Raw genomic sequence first — 26,185 nt, 5'->3', positions numbered from 1 at the left:
GATAATTTTTGTTTGTTTTTAAATACTACTCTGTGTTTGAAACGTGTTCTAATATAGAACACTTTTGATTCTTTTTTCTCAACAATTCAGGATATCATAACAAATTTTACGCTTTTTATTGGTTATGTCTTTTATAATTTTAATGTTGTACAAATATTTTTCATTTTCCAATTATATTATTTTTATATTTAATAAATTTCTGAGTTTATTATTTTGTAAAATTTATTGAGGTTATAATGAACGAATTATTAAATAAATAATTATTTTTGAATTATTTAAACTATTATATTTATTGTGCATTAAATAATTAATTACTTTTAGATATTTCTCTTAACTCCGAAAATAATGATTTCAGTTTAGAAAAATTTAAAATATATAAAATAAGTGATAAATTAATATAAAAAAATTATTTTTTATTAATATGATATTATTTGTTTATTGTTATTTTGGGAATATATATTATATATATTTATAATATCGCCGGAATTTTGGTTGGAAAAGTCGCCCAAATCTATGGAGAAGCATTAGCCCAGACCATCACTTCCCAAATCAAGGCCACCAGAGGCAATCTTGAACAACCAAATTGCATTGATTTTTTTAATTCTTTATAATACTTGTTGGTTATGTGATACAAATTATATATGGTATATAAATTGTATAGAGATATAAATTGTAACTAGGTATAAACTTATAGGTTAGTATAAGTTATTGATGTTTGATATTAATTATAATAAATGGTATAAATTGTATATATACAATTTATAATTTTGTGTGGTATATAATATAAATATTAATTTAAAATTATTATTATTTTACATATTTATTTATATTATAAATAATATTGTTTATAATTATAAATTATTGTAGTGTTATTATTTAATAATTAATATAATTTTAATTAAAATTAAAAATTAATTATAATATAAACGATAAATTATGTTTATTTAATTTAAATATTATTAATAATGATAATAAAATAATCTAAAATAAAAATAATAATAATATAAAATTATCGTTATAAAAATAAATAAATATTTTTTAATTAAAATATTGTATTATTTAAAAATATATATATATATTAAAAATGATTATATATAATAAAAATATTAAAATGAAATAAAATATATTTAATATATTATATAATAATAAGTTATATATATTAATAAAGGGTATAATGAGAAATTAAAAATCAAATGATATAAGAATAGTGTTGTACCTAAGGAGATTAGTTACTATTTTATACCAAACATGAGGTATAAATTATATGGGGGTATAAATTTATACCAATAATAAAAATGTTAAAAAAATACCATATTAAAACATTATTAGTATAGTTTATACTATACCTAGTGTAGTAATCTTTGTACCCAACTAAACATGTCTTAGAAGTAATTTTTTTCCTATTAACTAAACAAATTGTAGCTCTCTAAAATGTAGTGTCACCACAAGAATGTGAGAATTCAAACTACAAAGTCACCTTTTAATTCGAAAACACTAATGGTTATTTAGAGTTAAAATATGTCATTCGAACGCTAAACTTGAAATTTCCGACTGAATTTTTTTATAGTAGCTCATGTATACCCTAGACTAGCTATCATAGTAGGAACACCTATCCGAACTTTTTAGAACTCTGGTTTTGAATTTTTAAACAAAAACACCAAGTACTTCTTATACTAAAATCTAAGAGTCTCATTTTGAAATTTTATAGTTTTGCTCTCAAAGAGCCCAATACATTTCTTAATTTTTGTAAGTGCAATTTTTAATAAATTTATATATTGACATTTTCAAAAAAAAAATCAATATATCAATCTAATATCACAATTCAGACTTGCATGGCATTCGAGTCATGACATGGTTTTCGACCGTGAATATCAGTCAATCTCATTTTTCGATGGATAATCGCCCAACTGACTTGTCTTTTCCGTGAATCTGGTACGGGTCAATTCAATCGGTACAGTTTAATTCCTTAGGCCCGTTTGGTTGTTTGTTTGTTTTGTGTTATTTAATTATTTTAAAACTATAAAAAAACTTGAAAATATTATTTACAATAAAAAAACAAAAAATATTTTACTTCTAGGTCTATTTGGCTAAAATTTTACATTTTTCTTAACCCGCATGAGTCATAACTTCTTCAATATTTGTTCAAAAAATATGAGTTCGATATATTTATTTTCGCAAAATTATTTCCATCCCGAAAATCAACTTCTTATAGTTTTCTGACTATTTTGACATTTTCACTATTCTATGACTTCTCTTTATACTTTTTTGAAATGTAGAGATATATATGCTCATTCTTGCTCACATAAATTATATTCATTTTACACTTTTGGCATGTTTTCGTCCATTATTTATATGATCTTTCATTACCCATCTATTTATCTATTTGTACATATGCATGTATTATTCTTGTACACTTTTATATATATATATATATATATATATATATATATATATATATATATATATATATATATATATATATATATATATATATATATATATATATATATATATATATATATATATATATATATATATATATATATTAAGGAGAATTAACATGACACCTCACGGTCGTTATCACGTTTCAACTTAAAACGTTTTCAGATAAAAATCGATCTTGTGATATTTTGTCTTTTAATCGAAATTTTACCACTAGACTACCTTAGTGAGTTAATTGTTATATATATATATATTAAACTCTAAATAGTACATTGTTTGTAACAAATATCACAAGAGGAATGACTAAATGAATTTTTTTTTTCAAGAAACTACGAAATTAATATATGTATTTGATTAACAGTCGATCGTCTACATACAAATCAAACTTAGCACCAGGATTAACACAGTATGACAATTTTAAAAAGGATTGACAATTCAAAAATGTAAATTGTAAAACAACATTTTCAAAAAGACAAAAATTATATTAGTAGAAACTGCATAGAGGAGCATGGGAGTATAACGTAGATGTCATTTTCCAAACCAAACACTAAGCTCATTTATAGAGTATTTGATTTGGTTGTCTTTACACCAAAATTATATTTACTTAATTTTACAAGAAAAATTAATTGACAATTCTTTGTCATAAAATTATTCTTAAAATTGAAAAAAAGTACCCAAAACAAGTGTGAAACCTACCATTAATTTTTAATGGTATATGTGATTTGTTATGAGTTTAACTATAAAGTCTAATTTATTTATTTTATTAAGACTTTTCGATTTTAATAAATATTTATTATCGAAAAGAATAATATCTAAGAGACGCAAAAAAAAAATTTGAGTGACTTTTATTGTCTACAAATATAATTTTATTTTTCTTTCTCATACATAAATTACTTGATTGAATAATCAAAATATTAAAATATTTTTTATTTAAAAAATTATAATTATATATTAATCATATTTTAAAGTCATATTAGGTTGAAATTCATTTAAATAATCTCAAATTAATCACATCATTTCACTACTTCTATTATCGATTACAACACTAAATTTATTAATCAAAATATTAAAATACCTCTTATTTTATTTTAAAATAATATATTTTATTTATATATTATTCCCCACTAATTTTTTTTACTAAAAACACTACATTTTTTCAAAATTTTATGCCAAACAAAATTTTATTTTAAATAATTCACAAATCATTCTAATAAATGGCCTGAAACTTAAATAATTTTTTATAAAAAGAAACTCTCTCAAAATTATTATGACTTTTTTTAATTGAATATTTAAATAATTTAAAATTTATTAATATTTAATAAAAAAAAGAATTTAAATTACTTTTTTAAAATATTTTAATTTAGTTATAAATGAAAGAATGTATAAAAAAATGTTAGGTTATTTAAAAATAGTGGCCTAAGTCTACTAACAAGTTGATCGAATTAAATATTTATTTATTTACTTTTTTTTTAATGATCCTAGTGTGGGCGGTAATAATAACCAAAACCAATTGTTTTTATAGGGGCAGACCCAATGCCAATTTTGATGCTTAATTGGAAGAACACCAATAATTAGTATCTATCATTTTTTTTTATAATTAATGAATTATTTTAAAAAATATTTGTTGTTGATAATTTTTAAAAAATAATTAAAATCTCTATATACCTCATTTTAAAAAAAAAAGTTTTTAGTTGATTCAAGTTGAAAGGCTTATTTAGATTATGATCGACCAAAACAAAATTCACAGTTTAAAAATTAGGTAACAATAGTTTTAATTGTGCCTTTTACTTTTAGGTAGCGTTTGGTAAGGGGTACAATTTATATAGGGTATAAGTTGTATAGGGGTATAAATTGTAACGAGGTATAAATAATATAAGGTAGTATAAATTGTATATGTTATTGTTGTTTGGTATGAATTATAAGAAATGATATAAGTTGTATATGGTTTATAATTTTGTGTTTGGTATATATTATAAAAATGTAGTATAACTTGTATAAATAATTTAAAATTATTATTATTAATATTATTATTTATATTTATTTATATTATAAATAATATTGTTTATTATTATTATAAGGTATTGTATCGTTATTATTTAATAATTAATATAATTTTAATTAAAATTTAAAAAATTAATTATAATATAAACATAAATTATGTTTATTTAATGTAAATATGATTAATAATTGTAATAAAATAAATATAAATAAAAATATTATTTATAATATAAGTAAATATAGAAAATAATAATTAATAAAATTATTTTTGTAAAAATAAATAAATATTTTTTAATTAAAATATTGAACAATTTTAAAAATATTTATATTAAAAATGATTATATATAATAAAATATTAAAATTTAATAAAATATATTTAATATATTATATAATAATAATTATATAATATTAATAAAGAGTATAATGAGAAATTAAAAATTAAATGATATATATAAGAATAGTGTTGTACCTAGGGGAACTAGTTACTATTTTATACCAAATATGAAGTATAAATTATATAGGGTATAAATTAATACCAATAGTAAAAATGTAAAAAACACCATATTAAAACACTATTAGTATAGTTTATACTATACCAATAGTATAGTACCTCTTTGTACCCTCAACCAAACATGGCCTTAGTATATAAATTTATGTAACTTTTATAATTTTAATTTTAAATATTGGAAACTAACCTTCACAATCATAGTTTTTACTTCAACTTGAAGAATTCTAGGTAAAAATTGAACAAGTAACATTTGGTTTCTTAGAAACCACTATTATTATTTGAACTATCTAGTAGGTGCCATTTACATATTTACTTTATATATTTTTTTATTAAATGAAATTAGGGCTAACAATTCAATTCGTATTTGGTTTGTAAGTTATTGGGTTGAAAAATATTAATTTGAACCTAACTTGTTCAATTATTCGGGTCAAATTTCTTAATATGAACTTAACCTTTTTTATTTGTAATCGACTTAAACTTAACCCGAGTGTCCTGACTCAATTTAAATCCAACTCAATTTCACTCGATATAATTAATATTATATATTTTTATTTCAGATTAAAATAATATCAACACAAAAGAAAACCAAACTAAATTACAAATTCGCTTACAAACAACTTTACAAAAAGAAAACTAATTAGTGATTAAAAAAGGACAAACACAAAATCTAGAAAATTGTAAAGACGTTGGCGGGTCTATTTTGAGTCATTTCAGGTAGACCCGGTTTTAACATGTTTATTAATTAATAATTAAGTTAAACGGGTCAACACGATATCGACCTGAACCAAAAATAAATTACTCTAACATGATTTTTTCGTGTATGTGTTGTGTTTTCGTGTCGGGTCAAAAATTAGAAGCCCTAACTCAAAATGAATTATTTTGAATCACTTGTGCAATCCATAGCATTTGATTTTTTTATTTTATTATTATTGTGCATATAATCTATCCATTAGAATTTTTTTATTATATATCTTCTCAATAATTAAATTATTTCATTTTAAATATTATATTATTTATACGTGAAATTATAATTTCAGCTTCTTAATTTAAATGATTAAATCAACAAACACATTAAAAATGAATTCTTAAATTTTATGCCTTATTGAATACCAAAATAATAATTATTTTTCCTTATTACCTCAAACAATTAAATAATGTTAAATCTACATTTTATAGTGGAATGCCGACCTATCTGTGTCAGTTGACATCATAATATTTTTGTATGTGGGTCTTATCTCACACGTGCTTTAATTGTTTACATTATCATGACAAGTGACCTATTAAAAAAGATTAAAGAAAGATAAGTGTTATTATTGCATATTTTTCACGTGCTAACTCAAATGCGTATTTTATCCACTTTTGATTTGTTTGTGAATTATTGAATAGATATAATAATAAATTGTTTTTATTAATCATTAATTAAAATATCATAATATTTTTATTATAAAATTAAAAAATAAATAATATTTAGTTCATTTAATCAAAATAATTAATATTTTTCTGAAATAATAATAATTTCTTAAAATCCATAATATTAAGCTAGGCTTATTAATAATAAGCAGTTTATTAAATATTGTGGTTGTGAACTTGAATTACTTAGAATATAATAAATTATTTAAAAAATAACAATTAGTAATAATTTTGAGAATATATAATTTTTTTATAAAATATATTAATATATAATGATAAAATATAAAATAATAATTTAAAATATAAAATATTTTAATATTTAAATTAAGTAATGTAGAAATTAAATTAAATTAAAATAATGTTTAGTTAAATGTGTTACTTAAAATAATAATAATTATTATTATTATAATAATAAAATTGGTTCAATGTGTTACTTAATTTTAATTATGATATCAATTAATATTATTATAATCATTAAAATCTTTTAATTTCTTCAAAAACAGATTTAGTATCAAATAAAAAATAAATTAAATTAAAACTGCATTATTTTTTGAAATTAAAATATTGAATTATACATTGTAATTTCATTCAAAATTTAATTTAAATAATAAAATAAACAATAAATTAAAATTTCATTTTATTTCTAATTAGGTTATTAAATAAGAAATAAGTTATTTTGTTGCGTTTAAGTTAGAAGAATAGAAAGAAGAATATTTTACGATTTTAAATTAGAAGGTATAGTAGATGACCACTTATCACATGGAGCTGACATAATATTTTTTTTTTATGTGGGTCTCTTATCTAACACGTGCTTTATTTATCATTAAAAAAATGTGATCATGATAGGTAACTATTAAAATCATTTATTGCATATTTTTCACATGGGAGTAATCTTAGTTTCCTTTTTTAGAAAATGCATAATTTATCTAGATTTGTTTGATGTGTGTAGTTCATAAATAAATTATCCTACAACAATAATTAGTTTTTATTAAATTATTTAAACAATCAGTTTTTATTTATAATATTTTAATTATTCATAATCAAAATAAATTCAAAAAAAATTGTAATTTTTGTAGAAAACCATTTCTAAACAAACATATCATCAAAACAATCACTTATCAAATTTATCAATCAAACTATTAATTCAAAATATTAAATAACTGTTACTGTATAAGCACAAAAAAGCAGATTAACAAGATCCAAGAGAAAACTATAAAATATAAAAAGTTTAAAACCAAAAAGAAGCCTTCAAACTATGACATAGAATAAATATATAAAAATAATCAAAATGGTATCGATATAGTATTTGCATTAATATGTAGTTTATTGTATCCCTGATCTGTCAATCATAACTAGTGAACGAAGTTCACAATTCTTGAATCTGCACAATAAAATTTGATATGATCATTTAATTACTTTCACACAAACCAAATCAAACCTTTAATGAAGAACTTACGGTTTGCTTATCTCAATCTTCATGGATGGGTGACAATCATTTGCAAATGCAGTCATAGTATTAATCAATAAACCACTGTGAGTCACAACCGCAATCTCTCGCTCTTTCCTTGTCCATAACCTGCGCAAGATCCATGCATATATATATATTACATGCATAGAGAGTTTAATGAAAAAACATTTCAGATTTACCAATTCAGGAATTGCATTCCCCTGATGCCAACATCTTCATTCTTCTCTCTTATGTCAGGTTTCCACATAATGTCGGCATCACTCTCAATCTGAAGACACAAAACAATTTGATGTGAATAAGAAAAGAAAGCCGGTTTATATGGGTTAGAACATACTTATATGATCAGCATGTATATAGAAACTTTCCTGGGAAAAATCAATTCCAGGGAAAACAGGTCTGTATTCATTAATGCTTCTCCTCCTGTCACATGGATGTACTCCCTGAAACAAATTGATAGATAGATAGATAGATAGGAATTACTTAAGAGTATCTTCTTAATTGGCAAAAATGAAATTAAGCTAACTCTCATACCAATCGTTCTCGACAAAGCTCTACTGCTAGGAAAGGAGGACAATCTAGGCTTGAGATTGCAGCTCGGTTACTGTCCAAAGCATTTTCCACCATTAGGAGATCTTCTGTCTCATTTGTGTAACCACCGCCAAAAACACCCACTGCAGTTTGCAAGGTCCTGACACAAAACATGTGCAATATTAATGAAACATATACCAATGAAAGACACCAAACAGCAAGAAGGTGTCTTGAGAATCTAAATGAATTTCAAACATTTATGTTCTACTTTCTATCACCAACTAATGTTTTGTTAATTTTCTGGATTTTTCTCCTATACACAGTAAATGACTCAAACTCATAAAATATTGGATACCTTAACAATGGAGAAACAATTACTAATTCAACCTTCTGATCAATTCCAGATGAATGAACATGTTTGCGCAGATTGTCAACCTGTTATAATTAATATAACAATATTATTATTCCCAATCAAATTGTGTTATTGCAAGGCAGGATAAACTTGAAGTGTGGATATTGAGTTATTGAATAACCAACCGGTTATTTCAAAATAACCTTGTTGGGGATATACATGTTATTGTAAATTAGGGTATATTTATGTACATGAGATAATCTGACATGAATCATTGGCTAAATTTACTACCTGCTGCCAGCCAAGATCTGTGAGTTTTGCATCAAAAAACTCTTCTGACATGTAAGCACTATGTTCCTTTTCTCCTGCTACATTATGGAACCCTTGGGCATGCCTTACCTGTTGTATACAATACAATACATAATAATTATTTAACCAATCAAATGACATGTTTTCAGATTGCCAAAAACATAATATTCGCGTTCAAGTTCATAACAAATCAAATCCACTAACCAGGTGAATTGTTTTACAGCGATGAAGTGGGTATAAATTAGTTACACTGACAGTATCATCCATGTCTGCAACTTAACAGAAAATGTCAATCACAACAACAACAACAAAAACACAAACAGATGTTAAGAATTATCAGGGCATGCAGAGATTAATAAATAAAACTCATCTGCCTCTCTGTTTTCATTTGATTGAATTGAACTGTATACTACTATGTTAAAATAGGTCTCGCTTAACTTGACCTAGATAAGGATTTTGGCTTAATTTGAATCTTCTGATCTGCTTTAAGAGAATATAAGTTCAAGTCTAATGAATCAATATTAACAAGTTATGCAGATCAGGGCGATCATATTTGAACTGGAAGCTGATAAATACGTGATTGACATGCAAAAAGAATCGTTTAAATAGAGAAATAGAGATTACCGGAGCAGAGGAGAAGTTAGTTAGCAGCAGGATGATGATAATAATAATAATAATAATAAATATATATTAAGAAGAGAAGGAATTTGACTTGTTCGGCGGCGGAGGAACGGCTTGCCGGCGCCGTCCCCTTTTATTATGCTGGCCAATATACTAATAAGTCACAATTTATAGCCCCACCTTTTTCTCAAATTATATAATTTGATCATTATTTTAAAGATGATTTTATGTTAAATAAATTTATTAACATCTTCATTTTTAATATTATAATTTATTTTTTAATTTTGTTTATTAAGATTTTCATTTTTAAAAACATGTTTTTAGTTACAAATTCTAAATTTTGAAATTATTTTAACTAAGTTTTTATAAAATAATAAAATTGTATAGTGTAAATCAAACTGATCAAATACTTTAATTAAGTGTTTTAATAAAAATTAAATGTAAACCACTAATCTAGACAATATTTTTTTATTAAATTTAAAAGTGAATTTATTGAAATAAACTTTAGTTTATCTAAAAAAAATGAGTAGCATATATATATTTTTGGTAAAAATTTTTAAATGATATGAATATATAATTATAAAATAAATTTTACTTTTTTAAAAATAAAATATAATTTAAATTTTTAATTAATAAATTTAATCAAATAATTGATGAGAGTTAAAATAAAATAATGTTGATTATAATTTAATTTAAAAAAAAAACAAACAATTTCATACGAAGAGGAGAAGAAGAGACGTGTTGAATTAAAATATTCGGTATTTCGGTTTGATGAAAAAGAATGGTCAGTATCAATGTTAGGCGAGAAAGGACTCAATAATAATTATTGTAAATTTAAATCCCGACAATTTTGAGGTAAGTAAAGGTGTGAAATAATTAGTCAACCAAAATTATCTAAGTTTGTTAGCTAGGGAAGAAATAAATATTATTTAATTTATTAATATATAATTAAAATATTTCATAACATTATTTAATTTGAATTAGCACCCTAATAATAATATATTATAAAAAAAATAGTTTTTAAATAAATAAATAAAGTGAGGGAATGATGTGTCACTATATCATTGATTGGAAAAATGATAAAGGGTGAATAGAGAGAAGAGAGAAAAATTTTATTATTTTTTCGGCCAATCAGAATGAATGTGCGCCGCCAAAGTCATTCTCTTTAAAATTCTCTTTCCCAATTTCCCTCCCCAATCATTTCTCTAAATAAATCCAAACTCAACTTTAACTCCAACTCGAAAAATAAGTAATTTTTATTTTTATTTTATTTTTAAACTATAAAATTTAATGATTAAGCATTTGGAGTTTGATTTGAATTTCAATTTATAAAATTTAAGATTTAAAAGTTTGGAGGGTTTGATTCTCACAAATTGTATATTTTTTAAGAAATTTCTCCTTATATTAAGTTTGTACTCCATCAATTTTTTTTTTTACTCTTACAACTTTCTTATTCTTTACATCACTAAATATTGCTAAATTATATTTTGGAAATTAGAAATATAAAGTGAAAATTACTATTTGAATGTTAATGAGATAAAACAATAAAATATTTGAAAAATTAAAACAAATTAAAGTCAAATTCAAATCGGAATACACGCCAATTTTTGTTTTCTAAATTTCTTAACTTTGGCTTACATAAACTATAATTCATGTTTATGTGTTTTCAATTGAAACTGAAAAATCCTGCAATGATAATGCAAAAGATAGGGTTTTATTTTTTATTTAAATATTTAAAATTCGTGATAAAATATAAAAAATTTACATAGCACTGCTATTTCTTTTTACAGAAACCAGGCAGGATATATATTGACCAACATTTGGGCGTATTTAAATAACTTGGAGGTAATTTACAAAGCTATGATTTGTGTTAATTTTGAGTAATTTAAAAAAAAAAAATTGAAGGTTTAATATACAATAATAAATAATATATTTTTAAAAATAATATGTAATTTAGTTAATAAATTAAATAGTAAGATTAGTAAGAGATAAATGAAAAGATATTTAATTAGGTTATGATAATACTTTTTTTAATGAAAAAAAACTCACTTAAACGTATGTACATGTACAATTAACTCATTTAGACATATGTACTAATAAAAAGTCATTTAAACATATGTACTATAAAAAATTGGCTCATTTAGCCTTTTTTAATAACCATGGTTAACTTTAATTTTTAAATTTATATATTTATTAATTAAATATTAATATATTTTCTCTCTTTTTTTTATTAATTAAAATAGATAATTTATTTTATTCTTAAATTTTTTATTATTTTAATATTAATTTCTCTTTTATATTTCAATTTTCTTTTTTATTAATTTTTATTTCTCATATTTTTTAAATTCTGATTATTTTAAAAAAAATTAATAACTTATTTATGAATTTTATATTTTACTGTAATATTTGTATGAAGGATTTTTTTTATTTAATTTAATATTATAAAAATAAAAAAGAATTTTTTCTTATTTAATTTAATATAAATAAAAATGAAATTAATAATTTTTTATTTAATTTTTATTCACGACTTATATTAGTAGTAAATGAATTGTTTTGTCTAATATTTGATTATTACTCTTTTGGTGTTTGATGAATGAGTTTTTATTATTATCCAATTCTTTATTATTAATTAATTTATTTTTGTGTTGAAGGATTTTTATTGTTGAAAGAATTTTCATTGTTATTTCAATTATTGGGATTAAACAATTTTAAAATAATTAATAATTAATATGAATATAAAAAAATATATATAAAAAAAAATAAATATAAAATTAAAATAATTAACTATGAATGCTTATATATATATATAAAATAAAATTAAAATAATCAATCATAAATACTCATATAAAAATAATAAAAAATTATAAAAAAAATAAAAATAGAAGATTCATTTATTAGTATTAAATGAAATAATAAATGAAAAGGAGAGAGAAAATATATTAATATTTAATTAATAAATATAAAAATTTAAAAATAAAAGTTAACCATAGTTATAAAGAGGCTAAATAAGCCAATTTTTGATAGTATGTACGTTTAAATGACTTTTTATTAGTACACGTTTAAGTGAGCTAGTTGTACAAGTACATAAGTCTAAGTGGTCTTTTTTCCTTTTTTAATTCTAAAGAAGATTTCAAACATTTTGAACCTTGGAATGTGACGCTTGAAATCCAAAAACATATTTAATTGAAAATATAAAACATGTTAAGATATATGTAACTTAACCAACTAACAATATATATAACGATGCTTAATTTTTAAAGTGTCTGAATTGTCGGGTCGAGACTGTGGTTAATTTGGATATATATATATGTGAGAGTAAATGGATATTTGGGTCGGATTGTGGGTTGACCCGCCTATATATACTTAAAACGGTTAAAAATAAAATTTAAAATGTTATACGTGTGTTTCGAACTTTCAACATAACAAAACAAATACAATCATTTAACCCACTAGGCTAATATCACTTTATATTTTAAATTCAACACCAAATTTGATAAACGCGAAACATTTTAACAATATAAGTTCAACTTTTTGGCTAACCAATATATATATATATATATATATATATATATATATATATATATATATATATATAATGATGCTTAATTTTTAAAGTGTCCGGATTGCCGGGTCGAGAGCTGTGGTTAATTTGGATATATATGTGGAGTAAATGGATATTTGGGTCGAATTGTGGGTTAACCCGTCCATATATATGCTTAAAACAGTTAAAAATAAAATTTAAAATGTTATACGTGTGTTTCAAACTTACAAACTTCCAACTTTACAAAAACAAGTACAACCTTTTAACTAACTAGACTAATAATACTTTATATTTTAAATTTAAAACCAAATTTAATGAACGCATAACATTTTAACCATATAAGTTCAACTTTATGATTTATTAGACATACCTCTCAAACAAGATGTAAAAAGAAAAAATCGCATAGGTTAAAAACTTTAATTTATTTAAAACATAACAATTTTATTATCATCACATACACCACGATTACAAGAAACAACAGAAACAACATAAAATTACAATAAAAATAATCAACCAGGGCTACAACGCATACCATACATACAGTTTTAATAATAAATTGCATAATCCAATGTTGAAATTTTCAAATAACTTAGTTGGCCTTTTACTTGACAACAATAAACCCTTGACAGATGAGGCTCACCAGGAGAAGTAGTGGTAGTAGAATCTCATTCAAGCATGCATGCTGCATAATCACAAGTTTAATTTTTACTAAAAAAAAAACACGAGTAAAATGATATTTTTTTTGTAAGAACCCTAGCTAGCTCTCACCCTCTGTCAATGATAACCACCGAACGGAGTTCACAGTTATTGAATCTGCACAACCAAAATCGAATGATGAGTTACATCGATCATTAAAAAGCCAAATGAAATTAAATGAATTGTTTTTTTTTTTTTTGAAAAGGGAAATAAAGAAGTTATACGGTTTGCATATCTCAATCTTCACAGATGGATGACAATCATTCCCAAATGCTTTCATTGTATTAAGCAATAAACCACTGTGGGTCACAACTGCAATCTCTTTCTCTTTTCTAGTCCATAACCTGCACATACATATATATATATTCTTAAAATTAACATATATATATATATATATATATATATATATATATATATATATATATATATATATAATCAGTCTAAAACATGAAACAATTATGTACCAATTCAGGAATTCCATTCCCCTGAGGCCAACATCTTCATTTTTCTCTCTTATATCAGGTTTCCACAAAATATCAGAATCACTCTCGATCTGAAAGACACAAAATAATATGAATAATAAGAAAAGAAACATGCATATAGCTAGATGATAAGCATATAGAAACTTTCCTGAGAAAAATCAATTCCAGGGAAAAGAGGTTTATATTCATTAATGTTCCTCCTTCTGTCACATGGATGTACTCCCTGAAATACAATCACCACATGCAATTACATAGATAGAAATTACTTAAAAGTATCTTCTTAATTGGAAAAAGTGAAATTAATTAAGCTATAATTCTCGTACCAAACGTTCTCGACAAAGCTCTACTGCTAGAAAAGGAGGGCAATCTAGGCTCGAGATTGCAGCTTGGTTACTGTCCAAAGCATTTTTCACCATTAGTAGATCTTGATCAGATATATTTTTCTCATTTATGTAACCACCACCAAAAACACCCACTGCAGTTTGCAAGGTCCTGACACAAAACATGTACAATATTAATCAAATATATACCAATGAATGCACCAAACAGCAAGAAGGTGTGTCTTGAGAATCTAAAACAATTATGTTCTACTTTCTTTTATCTTAACAAGGATATATATTGAATACCTTAACAATGGAGAAACAATGACTAATTCAACCCTCTTAGCGATTCCAGATGAATGAACATGTTTACGCAAATTGTCAACCTGTAACAATGTGACAATAATATTATTAATTATGAAAGTATAATTGGTTGATGGTTTAATTAATGTGAATGATAGATCTCATATTATACTTCCCAAGTTTAAAGAAGTAATAAATAATTAGACCGATCGAGTACCTGCTGCCAGCCAAGAGGCGTGATCTTTGTATCAAAGAACTCTTCTAACATGTAAGCACTATGTTCCTTTTCTGCTGCTACATTGCTGAATCCTTGAGCATGTCTTACCTGTTGTATACAACACATAATAATTTACCAATCAAACTCATCTTTAGATTGTAAAAAAACAACAACATAATAATGGCATGAGTTCTCAACAAATAAAACATCAATTAAATCTAAAAAGATTTAGATATTCAAGAAAAATTCCACTAACCAGATGAATTATTTTAGAGCGGTGAAGTGGGTATAAAACAGTCACATTAGCATCCATTTCTGCAAGTTTAACATGCATATATATATATATATATATATATATATGCAACACATTGAACAACAATTAATTAACATGAGAATGAATTAATGTCCATCACAAATAAACAATTAACAGTTAACTAAATATCATTTGATAATGAAAAAGAACAACAAAAAACACTCAAACGGGGCTTAAGTATTATTCCGTAAAGTTAGTTGATACATGAATTGCACATAATATGGTTGATATGGAAACTGTATTATTTCGAAGAATTTAATTACAATATACAATCTAAACGCTACAAATACGTATCTATTAAAGTGTTTTGAGAAAGAGTTAAAAAAACTTGCACGATGTTATGACGGTGAATTATATTAAAAAATAAAAATAAAATAGGTACCTTATATTATGTTTGAAAAAAACTAGAAGAAAACTATACAAAAATTGATACAAAATCCTCCAATCTTCAGAATTTTTTTATTTTTAGAATTTTCTTAATTCTCATATGGCAATAATTTTTTAGTTCTTTATTCAATCGGAGAATTAATGACAATTCAGGTCATAAATTGAATTAAAGTATTTGTTTAATGTGTTTAACTAGTTGTGATTTTGGTGATTAAATAGATAAATAAAATTTGTTTAAACTTTTTAAAAAGTATTAATAGAAAAAGAAAAGAAAAGCTTTTTGCATCTTTGTTTTTAATTTTATTGAACTTAATGAATATTGTATTTGTGATTAAAATGTATAAATAGCTCTAAATTGACTTAGATTTTGAGGGAAAGTTTTCAGTATTAATAAAATTTGACCATAAAATTAATTACATATAATATATATTTAATATATTATATAATAGTATTAATAAAAATTAAGAGTTAAGTTTTCAGATTTCTCCATGACCATTTTCAAAAGTAAGAATAATATTCTATTGTACTAGTTATAATTTATACCATTTTTAAGTATATATTACTTAGTTTGTAAGCTGAATTGGTTGTGTTTGGGTAAATAATCTACGGTATAATCTATATATATAATGATGCTTAATTTTTAAAGTGTCTGGATTGCTGGGTCGAGAACTTTGGTTAATTTGGATACCTGGGTCGGATTGTGGGTTGACCCGCCCATAAATTTAAAACGGTTAAAAATAAAATTAAAAATGCTAGAGGTATGTTTCAAACTTACAACCTCACAAAACAAACAAGTACAACCCTTTAACCAACTATGCTACTAAGACTTTATATTTTAAATTTAACACCAAATTTGATGAACGCGGGACGTTTTGACATTAATATAAGTTTAACTTTTTAACTAACTAATATATATATATATAATTAATGATGTTGAGTAAATGGATACTTGGGTCAGATTGTGGGTTGACCCACCCGTAAATTTAAAACGCTTAAAAATAAAATTAAAAATGTTATCCGTAATTTCTTTTCACGGTTTTTTTATATTATTATTCGTGCAAATACACGGACTAAATGCTAGTTTTAACTGATAACTTATCGATAAAATATTATAATTAACACATTTTACGTTTAAAATTAAAAAATTTCTTTCTCCCCCTCCAACATTTAAACTTATAATTGTAACATATTTTTTCTTTAATTTTTTTTTAGATAACACAGAATAAAAAAATATAAAAAACTATTAAATTGATATATATATATATGTACTTATTTATGTTTTAATTTAAAAAATTTAAAAATTATATATTATTAAAAACTTATAACAACATAATATATTTATATAATCTATTTTAACATAAAAATATTAAATTTATAAATATATAATTAAATAGTAAATTATATAATATTAAAAAAAATTAAAAAATGTTAAAAAAATTAAAGTGATTAATATTTTAGAAATATATATAAATATAAAAAATAACAAACTAGTTTTAAGCTTAATCGGACATCTACACTAATGAGTCAAGCCGCTCGGTCAAAACTTAATTCGAGTTCGGTCAAAATTGAATTCGAGCCGAGCTAGCTCGTTTAAGATTCGAGCCGAGCTCGAGCTAGCTCGTTTAAGATTCGAGCCGAATTCGAACTTAAGTAAGACTCGTTTGATGGCTCGTCGAGCTTTTTCGAGCCTAGTCATATGAATTTTTTTAATTATATTTTAATTTTTAATCAAAATTTGAAACACCCTTAAGACTATTTATGAACAAATTTCTTATAATATCGATACCAAAATTATTAGTACGTAAAAATATGAGATTTTCATTATTTTGGTATATCAAGATATACTAGAATAATATTTATAAATTAAAAAAATATATTATATAATATTTATAAGAAAATAAATAAATTTGATATTAATTTAATTACATAAACATAATTTTTAAAAATCAAATAAAAAATATAATATAATTATAATATTATTTAATATATACCATCTCAATATATTATATTTTATAAATTTATTTTTATTTCATTGTAAAGTATTTTATTTTTCAAAATAAACCATATAGATTTTAATATATTTTCAAGTTTATTTTAATTAAAATATACGACTTTCACAACTATTTTGCAAAAAGACTCAAGAGATTGCACATTGATACTTTTTCAACAAACTTATATCTCGTTTCAAAGCTCTAAATTTTGCTCCGGTAAAATCTTAAATCTTGTTCAGTTATTTTTTTTAATATAAGAAATTAATATATAAATATATTTAAATTCGAGTTTTTCGAGCCGAATTTGAGCCGAATTCGAGTCTATGAAAATATGATCGAATCGAGTTCGAGATTAATATTAAAAGCTCAATCGAGTTCGAGCTCAAGCCGAACCAATAAAATACGAGTCGAGCCGAACTCGAGCCAGGACTAATTCGAGTTCGGCTCGACTTGTTTCCATCCCTAATCTACCCATATACTAACAATCAGGATAAGCTCAATAAGAGCAAATAAACTAGTATAAATTGTATCAACTAACCTGAGTGATCAAAAAGATGAGCTTATGAAAAATATGAAAACTGTTTTAAATAATTCACAGCAAGAAGAGAAATAGAGATTACCGGAAGGGGAAGATCGAAGAAGAAGTTGCAGGGAAAATGAGAATGCAAATATATATATATATATATATATATATATATATATAAAGACAGATAAGAAGAGAGGTACGTGGGCGGATGAGTAGTGGCGAGTATATAGAAAATTGAACATGTAAATTTTGGGACAGAAAATGTAATTCCCTTCCTAGACCCTATCACTCCTTCAAATGATATTCTCAATAATTGGTGTAACATTTATTTCTTTTATATATATATATATATATATATATATATATATATATTTTAAGATAGAGAATTTAGAAGGAATAATATGTAAAAAAAATGATAAAGTGTAAGATAAAAGAAAAGAGAGATAAAATTTATTATTTTTTAAGTCCCTAAAAATAATAATTTAATTTGTGTGGAAAAAATTCATTTAAATATTTGAAAAATATTAAAAGGATAATATAAATTTCTTGTAAGTTCTAGAGATAGTTTTGTTAGAGGAAGAAACATATGTGGGAATAAATGCGATTCTTTCTTCTTTATCACTTTTACTAGCTCTATACCACACATATGACCACACATACGAGGGAATAAATGTTATTCTTTCCTCCTATCATTTTGACTAGCTCTATATCTAATTTATTAGATATTTAAATATATTTTATTTTATTAGTTTGTTATAATTTATTATGCTAAATTAATATAATAATTTATTTATTTATTTATTTTAATTAACACTCATTCAAGTTTCTCATTAAGCATTGTTGTAATGATATTTAATTGAACATATATTTTTTTAATTATTAATTATTAATTATTAAATAGAATTTAAAATATGTTTATTTATTACTTGAATAAAAATATGATTCAACTTTTTTAATATAAAAAATTAAAAATAATTGATCGTGCTACAATTTTTCTTAGTCATACATTTTATCTAAATAATTATTTTTAGATTTTTATGATGGGCCAAATATGAAATATCTACCGCCCGTTACATATAATATCATTTAAAGGGATAATTTTAGTTTAAATATATTTATTAATATTTTATTTTCAAAATTATTTTATTTAACATTAATTATTATTTTTTATTTGGACCCCTTTATTTAATAATATAATTACTTTTTTTATTAAACAATAACATTAATTATTATTTTTTATTTGACAATAATAATATAAGATTATAATATTTTGTATAAAATATATAATAATTGTATCCCTGCCAATATATAAATAATATAGCCCATTATACATAAAAATATATATATATTTTTTTAATAAAAAATTATTTTTATTACTAAATAGTTTAGGGTTTAAAATTGAGGGTTTAGAGTTTATTAAATTAGAGAAATATTATATGTATTTATTATTTCTAACACACAATATTTTATTAATTAATTAACGGTATTAATAGTAAGTAAGCTTTTAATTTGTAGCTAGCAAATCACTTTCATATAATTGATCTGGCTAGGGCTAGGGCTAGCTCCATATGTGATGACTTTTTGCCGATAGATTAATTGGATGGTTCTCCAACTCCAAGGGTCTACTTGAACCCATATTTTAAAATATTTTATATCGAAATTATCTTTGTTTGTAACATTGGATTCTAAGTGCACAAATTTATTTGTTTTATTTTTTCTCATGTTTCTGTTTCCAGCTTCCCTTGTAAGTTTTTTTCTTCTTTCAACATGTCATTATTATTTTTTGTTTCCTTTACACTTATTACACTTATTATTATTGAATTTATCAGCTTAATTCCAAGTTACTCACAAGACTAGTAAACTGTAACAATGATTGCTTTATGCACCGACTTATTTAAATAATTAAAACTCAAATAATTAATTCTAAAAAAATGGTGACACAAGTAAGATCTTATTTTTTCTTAAATTAAATCATAATCAAACATTATTTTATTTCTTTTTTTATTAACCACGTCACTCATTTCATTAACTTATATATTAAAGTAAGTATCATATATCTTTTTAAAAAAATATTTTATCATTATATATCATTTCTTCAAAATCACTTTCACACAATATTTGTAAGATAAACCAAGTTTATTCCAATAAACTCAAACTGAAGCGCTTTAAATACACGTTTCACATGTAAGATTTAGGCGGAAAAAATATGATCGATAATGATTTTGAGGAGTTAAAGATGTTAATTTTTTGATAAAAATATTTAAAGAGTATTAATATATGCAAATAAAATAAAAAATTATATTTTAAAATATTTTAATATTTTTGTTAATGAATTGATTGAGTTGATAGATTACAAAAGAAATGAAGTGATGTTTAATTTTGTTGGGTTATTTGAATAACCAAAAACCAACCAGACTTCTTATATTTCTTATGTGTATGAATCTTTTATTTTCCATTTAATTTAGGAAGTTTCTAAAACTGAATTTGAAAATTTTGATTTTTTTAAGAGACTAATAATACTTGAGTTATAGTTGTCTGTGGGTGAACAAAGGGTTAAAAATAATTTGAAAATAAAATATAAAAAAAATCTTATTAATAATTGATGCAAAAATAAATAAAAATAATATTATATTGACGTGAAATATAGTTTAGAAAGAAATAAATTAAAAAATATTTTTATTTGGATAATTTTAATCCAATTAGAACTTAATGATCCGATCTGAATTCAATCAGAATAGTATTTCGGATTCTAGTTACACGTTATTCCGAAAATTTTATGGGTAAATTCACTAGTGAAACACTTTAATTAATAATAATATTTTAAAATAAAAATTTATAAAGTATATATTTATCTGTATTTTAAATAGATTTAATTAATCAATTAATATTCATGATGAGAGCATCTCCAATAGTACTGCAAACGTATACCCAAAATGGGTTTTCTCCTCCAACCGAACTGCAAAACCAAACCCAAAATGAGATTTCTTATTTTCCCTCTTCAAAAAACTCAAATATGCGTTGCTACTGTTCACAAACGCATATATTTTATTTTTTTTTGCATTTTAGCCCTTTAACTTTTACTTAATTAATTTTATATATTAAACTTACTTATATAATTTATTTATATTTTAATTTATTTATATTTTAATTTGTTTATATGTTTTATTTATTTATATGTTTTATTTATTTATATTTTATTTTTATCTTATATTTTATATCAAGTTTATTTATATAATTATTAATTTAATTTATATAATATTTTTTATATAACATAAATTTATAATATAATTAAAAAAATCATAATAATATTAAAAAAAATTATTTTAATATATATATATTATATATATTATTTTAATAAATTTTTATAATTAATTTATATTTAAGTTTAAAATATTTGGATAATATTATAATATTGTGGTGTAATTTATAAGTTTGTAAAAGATATGAGTGATATTAAAAAGTTATAAAAGTTGATGTAAGAAAGAATATTATAAGAATATTCTTTTGGGTTTGAGAATGGGTTTTTCGGTTGGAGTAGAATTACTGTTTGATGTGACATTTACACCAAGATGAGTTTGAAAATGAGTTTTTCGGTTGGAGATGGTCTGATGATGACGACTAATCTATAAATTTTCATAGACAAAAACGGTGAAAGATTTGATATCTTGATGGACCCTAATCTTATGCTACAGAAGAAATTAATAGTTTTATTATTTATTTATTTTTGTCATTAATTGTGCTTGAAGACTAGGATGCCATATTAATATATTTAAATTTTTCTTTAAAATTTTATGTAACTTCTAAGTGTAATTCAAAATTAAGAGAAAATAATTGAAGAAGTATTGAAGTTTGAACACTGAATGGGCCGGTGGAAAACTGAAAAAAAAAACTTCCGCCTATAAACTCATTGACGGCAACGAAGCTTTGTAAAAAAAAACATATTTGGTTTAATTATATGCTTAACACTTTAATTTTAACTATTTTATTTTAAAATAAAATAGGTTAAGATTTTGATTTATTTTGATAAAATTAATAATTTTATTTTTTATATATACTCGTTTGCATATTAGTTTGTATTATAAATATTATACTATACTTATCTAAAAAAAATATAATTATGCTAAATAATTTATTTATTTTAAATAAAAAAATATAAAAATATAAAAAAGTGATTTCAATAATAAAAAAAAAATTATTTATGTTTATCAATTACTAACAACTATAAATATTTTAATTATTTAATTTCAATGGGTCAAAAGAATTGAATTGAATTCAAATAATAAAATTGCGGAATCCAAGGGCTTGCATGAGATAATAATTTTTTATTTGTTGGCATTTAAAATTCTTATTTTGTTTTCTTATTTAATATTTTTTTTCTTCCATTTTACAACGTTTTGTTTTGAAAACATAATGCATTTTTAATTTTAAATAGAAGTTGACATTTTTCAATAAAAAACTTTAAATGTGTTAATATAAATAAAATTTATTATATTTTATAATAAAAATAAATATTAATATTTAAATAAATAATTTTACATTTATTTATATTTATATATTTTTACATATTTATAACTTTATATTTGTTTATAATTTATTTCACTCTTTTTATTTTGATTTCTTTTATTGAAAAAAATATATATTTAATTATTGTTGATGGTAAGCACTAAAATTCAACCTCTACTATTTATAAAATAAAAAGTTATTATTTTGAATAAATGTTATTCATAAATTTAAATTAATTTAAATAAGACTAAAATAAAAAAGTAAATTATTGATCAAAAAATAATTCAAATAAAGGCCAAATAAATTATTACATAATTTAAAACAATGTTATATTCATTAAATCACCAATTAGTTTATAAAATAATTCAAATAAATTAAATATTGATTTGGGAAAAATATTATAATCATTATCTAAAAATAATTATTTAAATAATCAAAAATTCAAAAATAAATAAAAGAAGAAACATATATTTTAGGTCTGTTAATTATATATATATATATATATTGTGAGTAAAATAAAGCCAATAAGATTAAAAAAAATTGAATTTCAATCCAGTCTTTAAAATTTAAATAGACTATGATATAATATGGCCGGCTATTAATAATTTTGAAAAAAAAAACATATCCAAATAAATGTTACCCATTAAGTAGTAACTAAGTAAATAACCTTATAACCAGATATATTAGATACTAGCAATTTATCCTCTCTTCTAGCCTAACCGCAAAAAGAGATGGATACCAACCCTAAGTTCCTGGGTTCGAGTCCGTCAGGCGACAAGTTCTGCTGGTTAAATGATTAAATGTGTGCAGGCTACACACTTGAAACCATTCTTGAAACCAAAATGCCTTATAAAACATATTTTGTTCAGCGGATATATGCAGTGGTTTTATTGGGCTTAAGCCCCATCTCAAAATAAATCAATACTTACTAAATCTATATATATCACAATCTTTTAATAATAATAATAATAATAATAATTTTGTATTAGTGATTATTAAAATAAGCAACATATATAAGTTTGGTTTGATTCTCAATAAGTCCATGATTTTTTGGAATTTTGTTTACTCTAATTTTTTATTCTATCCCTAACTATACTACCCGAGTATCTCTATTCATATCCCATTCCCGATTCGTCGGGTATCCGATTCCCGACGGGTAATAAAAAATTACATTTTAATTAACACATTTAAACTAAAATTATATAAATTAAATATAATTAACCTAAAACTATTAATAAATACTAGCATGTATCCCGTGCATTTGCACGATTAATAATATAAAAAACCGTGAAAAAAAATATTACGGTAAAATTTTTATGGACGGTTCAACCCACAATCCGACCCAAGTATCCATTTACTCTCACATATATCCAAATTAACCACAGTTCTCGACTCGACAATCCGGACTCTTTAAAAATTAAACATCATTATGTATATATAGATTATATTCAATAAACAATAATTATTTACACTATATAATATAAATTCATCCATACTACATAATATAAAAATCTAATAAAAAATTTCCAATGTCGATTAAAACTAATTCTCAAGAACAAGCGATCTGGCATGAGGCCCATGACTATAATTCTTTCGTCAAGACAAGGCTCTTCTCCTCATCCTCGATTGATACATTGATACATCGATTTCATCTAGTTTTTCTTTTGTTGTTTTTAGAGGTTGAAAACTTAAAAATAAAAAAAAGGATTATGATATATCTTTGTCTTTAACCTTATGGAATACTTATAACTTAAATGTTTTTTTTTAATCTAGGTAGTATTAGGAATTAATGTAATTTTTTTTGTTATTACTGTCTTTCAAGTTGAGAGCAAAATTGGGCAAAATATTAAAGGATGCCCATCCCACGCAGTGAGCTCATCTTTGCAAACGAACCCTGGCCATTGCTTGTGGCCGCTATTTCCACGCACGGATGCCATTAATCGAATGTTGCCTCTAAACCCTAGTTCAATCTTCTCACCACATGCTCCAAAACCCTTACTCCTCGTCGTGTCTCCCTCTTCCTCGTACAACGTCGTTCGCTGCCGCGCCGCAGACCTGCCTGCAGGCACTTCATTTCCTAAGTGGTTGTTCAATTTCACGGCGGCAATTGATGTCCCACTCGGTCCCAGATTCCGTCCAACGGAAGCGGATAGACGAGTTTCCATTAGCGACATCACCAAGGTTAATGCTAGGGAGAAGAGGTGGTCGCGTGATCGAGAGAGCTATTTGGCCGATGATTCTGATGCCCTCCCTCTTCCTATGACGTATCCTGATTCTTCCCCCGTCGGTCCTGATGAAATCGATCGTCGTCTCCGCTGCAATCCTGAATTCCAGGTTTAATCAGGATATTTACAATTGTTTTTCCTGACCTGCACAATTAGTTCAAATTCTTCCACAAGCCAATCAATCAATACCAGTCAAAATGATTCATTCCAATGAAAAGAGTATTCATAGATTTGATATTGAATGCACATGAGAATTGGAATGAATTCCCAAAGAAATTGGATGCTTTTTCTTGTGGATCTTATTCATTTCTGTTTATCTTCAAGACTTTTTTCAGTCCTGATCTTCCAATTTGTATGAATGATCTTTTGGCATTTTTACAGGATTGTAAGGAAGTTGTATATGAATGGACAGGAAAATGTCGGAGTTGCCAAGGTTCAGGTTTTGTCAGTTATTACACAAAAAGAGGAAAAGAGACAGTTTGCAAATGTGTCCCATGCCTTGGAATAGGTATATTACACGAAATAAGAATAAGAATAAGAAGAATTCAACATAGAGATTGATTGATACCTTTTATTTGCAGGTTATGTGCAGAAGATAACAGGGCGGAAGGACATTGATGTCATGGAAGATTTGGATAATGGAAAACCACCTTGACCATTGCACAATCTTCTCTAAACACGATTTTTCTTCTTCTTTATGAGTCCATCTCTTCTTTATTTGGTGGAATCAAATTGAAAGAATGTTGAACTGTTGTAATTTAATTATATATAAGCTTAAAAGAATAAGATTCAGAGTCATATGACTGTCAATTTGTCATACATATGAAGGCAACTTCTTTCAAAGAACATATATTATAAATAGTAGCTCATTTTAAGATTTTTTTTTCTTTCAATAAAATTGAGTTAACTTAGTCTGAATTATTAGTGAAAGATTCCCGTGCTGCGATGCACACAGTTAAAAATATATTGTTATAACGTACCGCGTTCATTAAATTTAAAATATAAAGTGTTATTAGTTTATTTGGTTAAAAAGTTATACTTGTTT

The 26,185-nt window shown here is 23.6% G+C and overlaps 3 protein-coding genes across 4 annotated transcripts; 1 reads left to right on the top strand and 2 right to left on the bottom strand.

Annotated features, from left to right (window-relative positions):
* Nucleotides 1-7,652: 7,652 nt before the first annotated feature.
* Nucleotides 7,653-9,473, bottom strand: LOC124931998 (phosphoglycerate mutase-like protein 1). Its single transcript, XM_047472592.1, has 9 exons — nucleotides 9,459-9,473; nucleotides 9,220-9,284; nucleotides 8,998-9,105; nucleotides 8,710-8,789; nucleotides 8,358-8,514; nucleotides 8,192-8,266; nucleotides 8,006-8,094; nucleotides 7,815-7,934; nucleotides 7,653-7,739 (listed from the first exon to the last, which is right to left on the bottom strand). Exons 2-9 carry the CDS (start codon nucleotides 9,280-9,282, stop codon nucleotides 7,682-7,684), a joined length of 750 nt encoding a protein of 249 aa, XP_047328548.1. The 5' UTR covers nucleotides 9,283-9,284; nucleotides 9,459-9,473; the 3' UTR covers nucleotides 7,653-7,681.
* Nucleotides 9,474-13,632: 4,159 nt separating this feature from the next.
* On the bottom strand, nucleotides 13,633-18,525 carry LOC124931934 (phosphoglycerate mutase-like protein 1). Of its 2 annotated transcripts, none has more exons than XM_047472520.1 (10): nucleotides 18,507-18,525; nucleotides 15,452-15,510; nucleotides 15,196-15,303; nucleotides 14,982-15,061; nucleotides 14,679-14,847; nucleotides 14,504-14,578; nucleotides 14,338-14,426; nucleotides 14,098-14,217; nucleotides 13,946-13,990; nucleotides 13,633-13,859 (listed from the first exon to the last, which is right to left on the bottom strand). In XM_047472520.1, the coding sequence occupies exons 2-10, from the start codon at nucleotides 15,506-15,508 to the stop codon at nucleotides 13,847-13,849; spliced, it is 756 nt and encodes a 251-aa protein (XP_047328476.1). In that variant the 5' UTR covers nucleotides 15,509-15,510; nucleotides 18,507-18,525; the 3' UTR covers nucleotides 13,633-13,846. The 2 variants fall into 2 exon arrangements, with proteins under 2 accessions (XP_047328476.1, XP_047328477.1); XM_047472521.1 differs by lacking the exon at nucleotides 18,507-18,525 and adding an exon at nucleotides 18,425-18,442.
* A 6,257-nt stretch (nucleotides 18,526-24,782) lies between these two features.
* On the top strand, nucleotides 24,783-25,938 carry LOC124931429 (protein disulfide-isomerase SCO2). Its single transcript, XM_047471888.1, has 3 exons — nucleotides 24,783-25,249; nucleotides 25,522-25,648; nucleotides 25,722-25,938. The coding sequence occupies exons 1-3, from the start codon at nucleotides 24,860-24,862 to the stop codon at nucleotides 25,793-25,795; spliced, it is 591 nt and encodes a 196-aa protein (XP_047327844.1). The 5' UTR covers nucleotides 24,783-24,859; the 3' UTR covers nucleotides 25,796-25,938.
* The last annotated feature ends 247 nt before the right edge of the window (nucleotides 25,939-26,185 follow it).

This window comes from Impatiens glandulifera, chromosome 3 (genome assembly GCF_907164915.1).
Source record: "Impatiens glandulifera chromosome 3, dImpGla2.1, whole genome shotgun sequence".
NCBI classification, from domain to species: domain Eukaryota; kingdom Viridiplantae; phylum Streptophyta; class Magnoliopsida; order Ericales; family Balsaminaceae; genus Impatiens; species Impatiens glandulifera.
The sequence above is the reverse complement of the archived record's forward strand: the minus strand, read 5'-3'. Positions and strand labels throughout refer to the sequence as shown.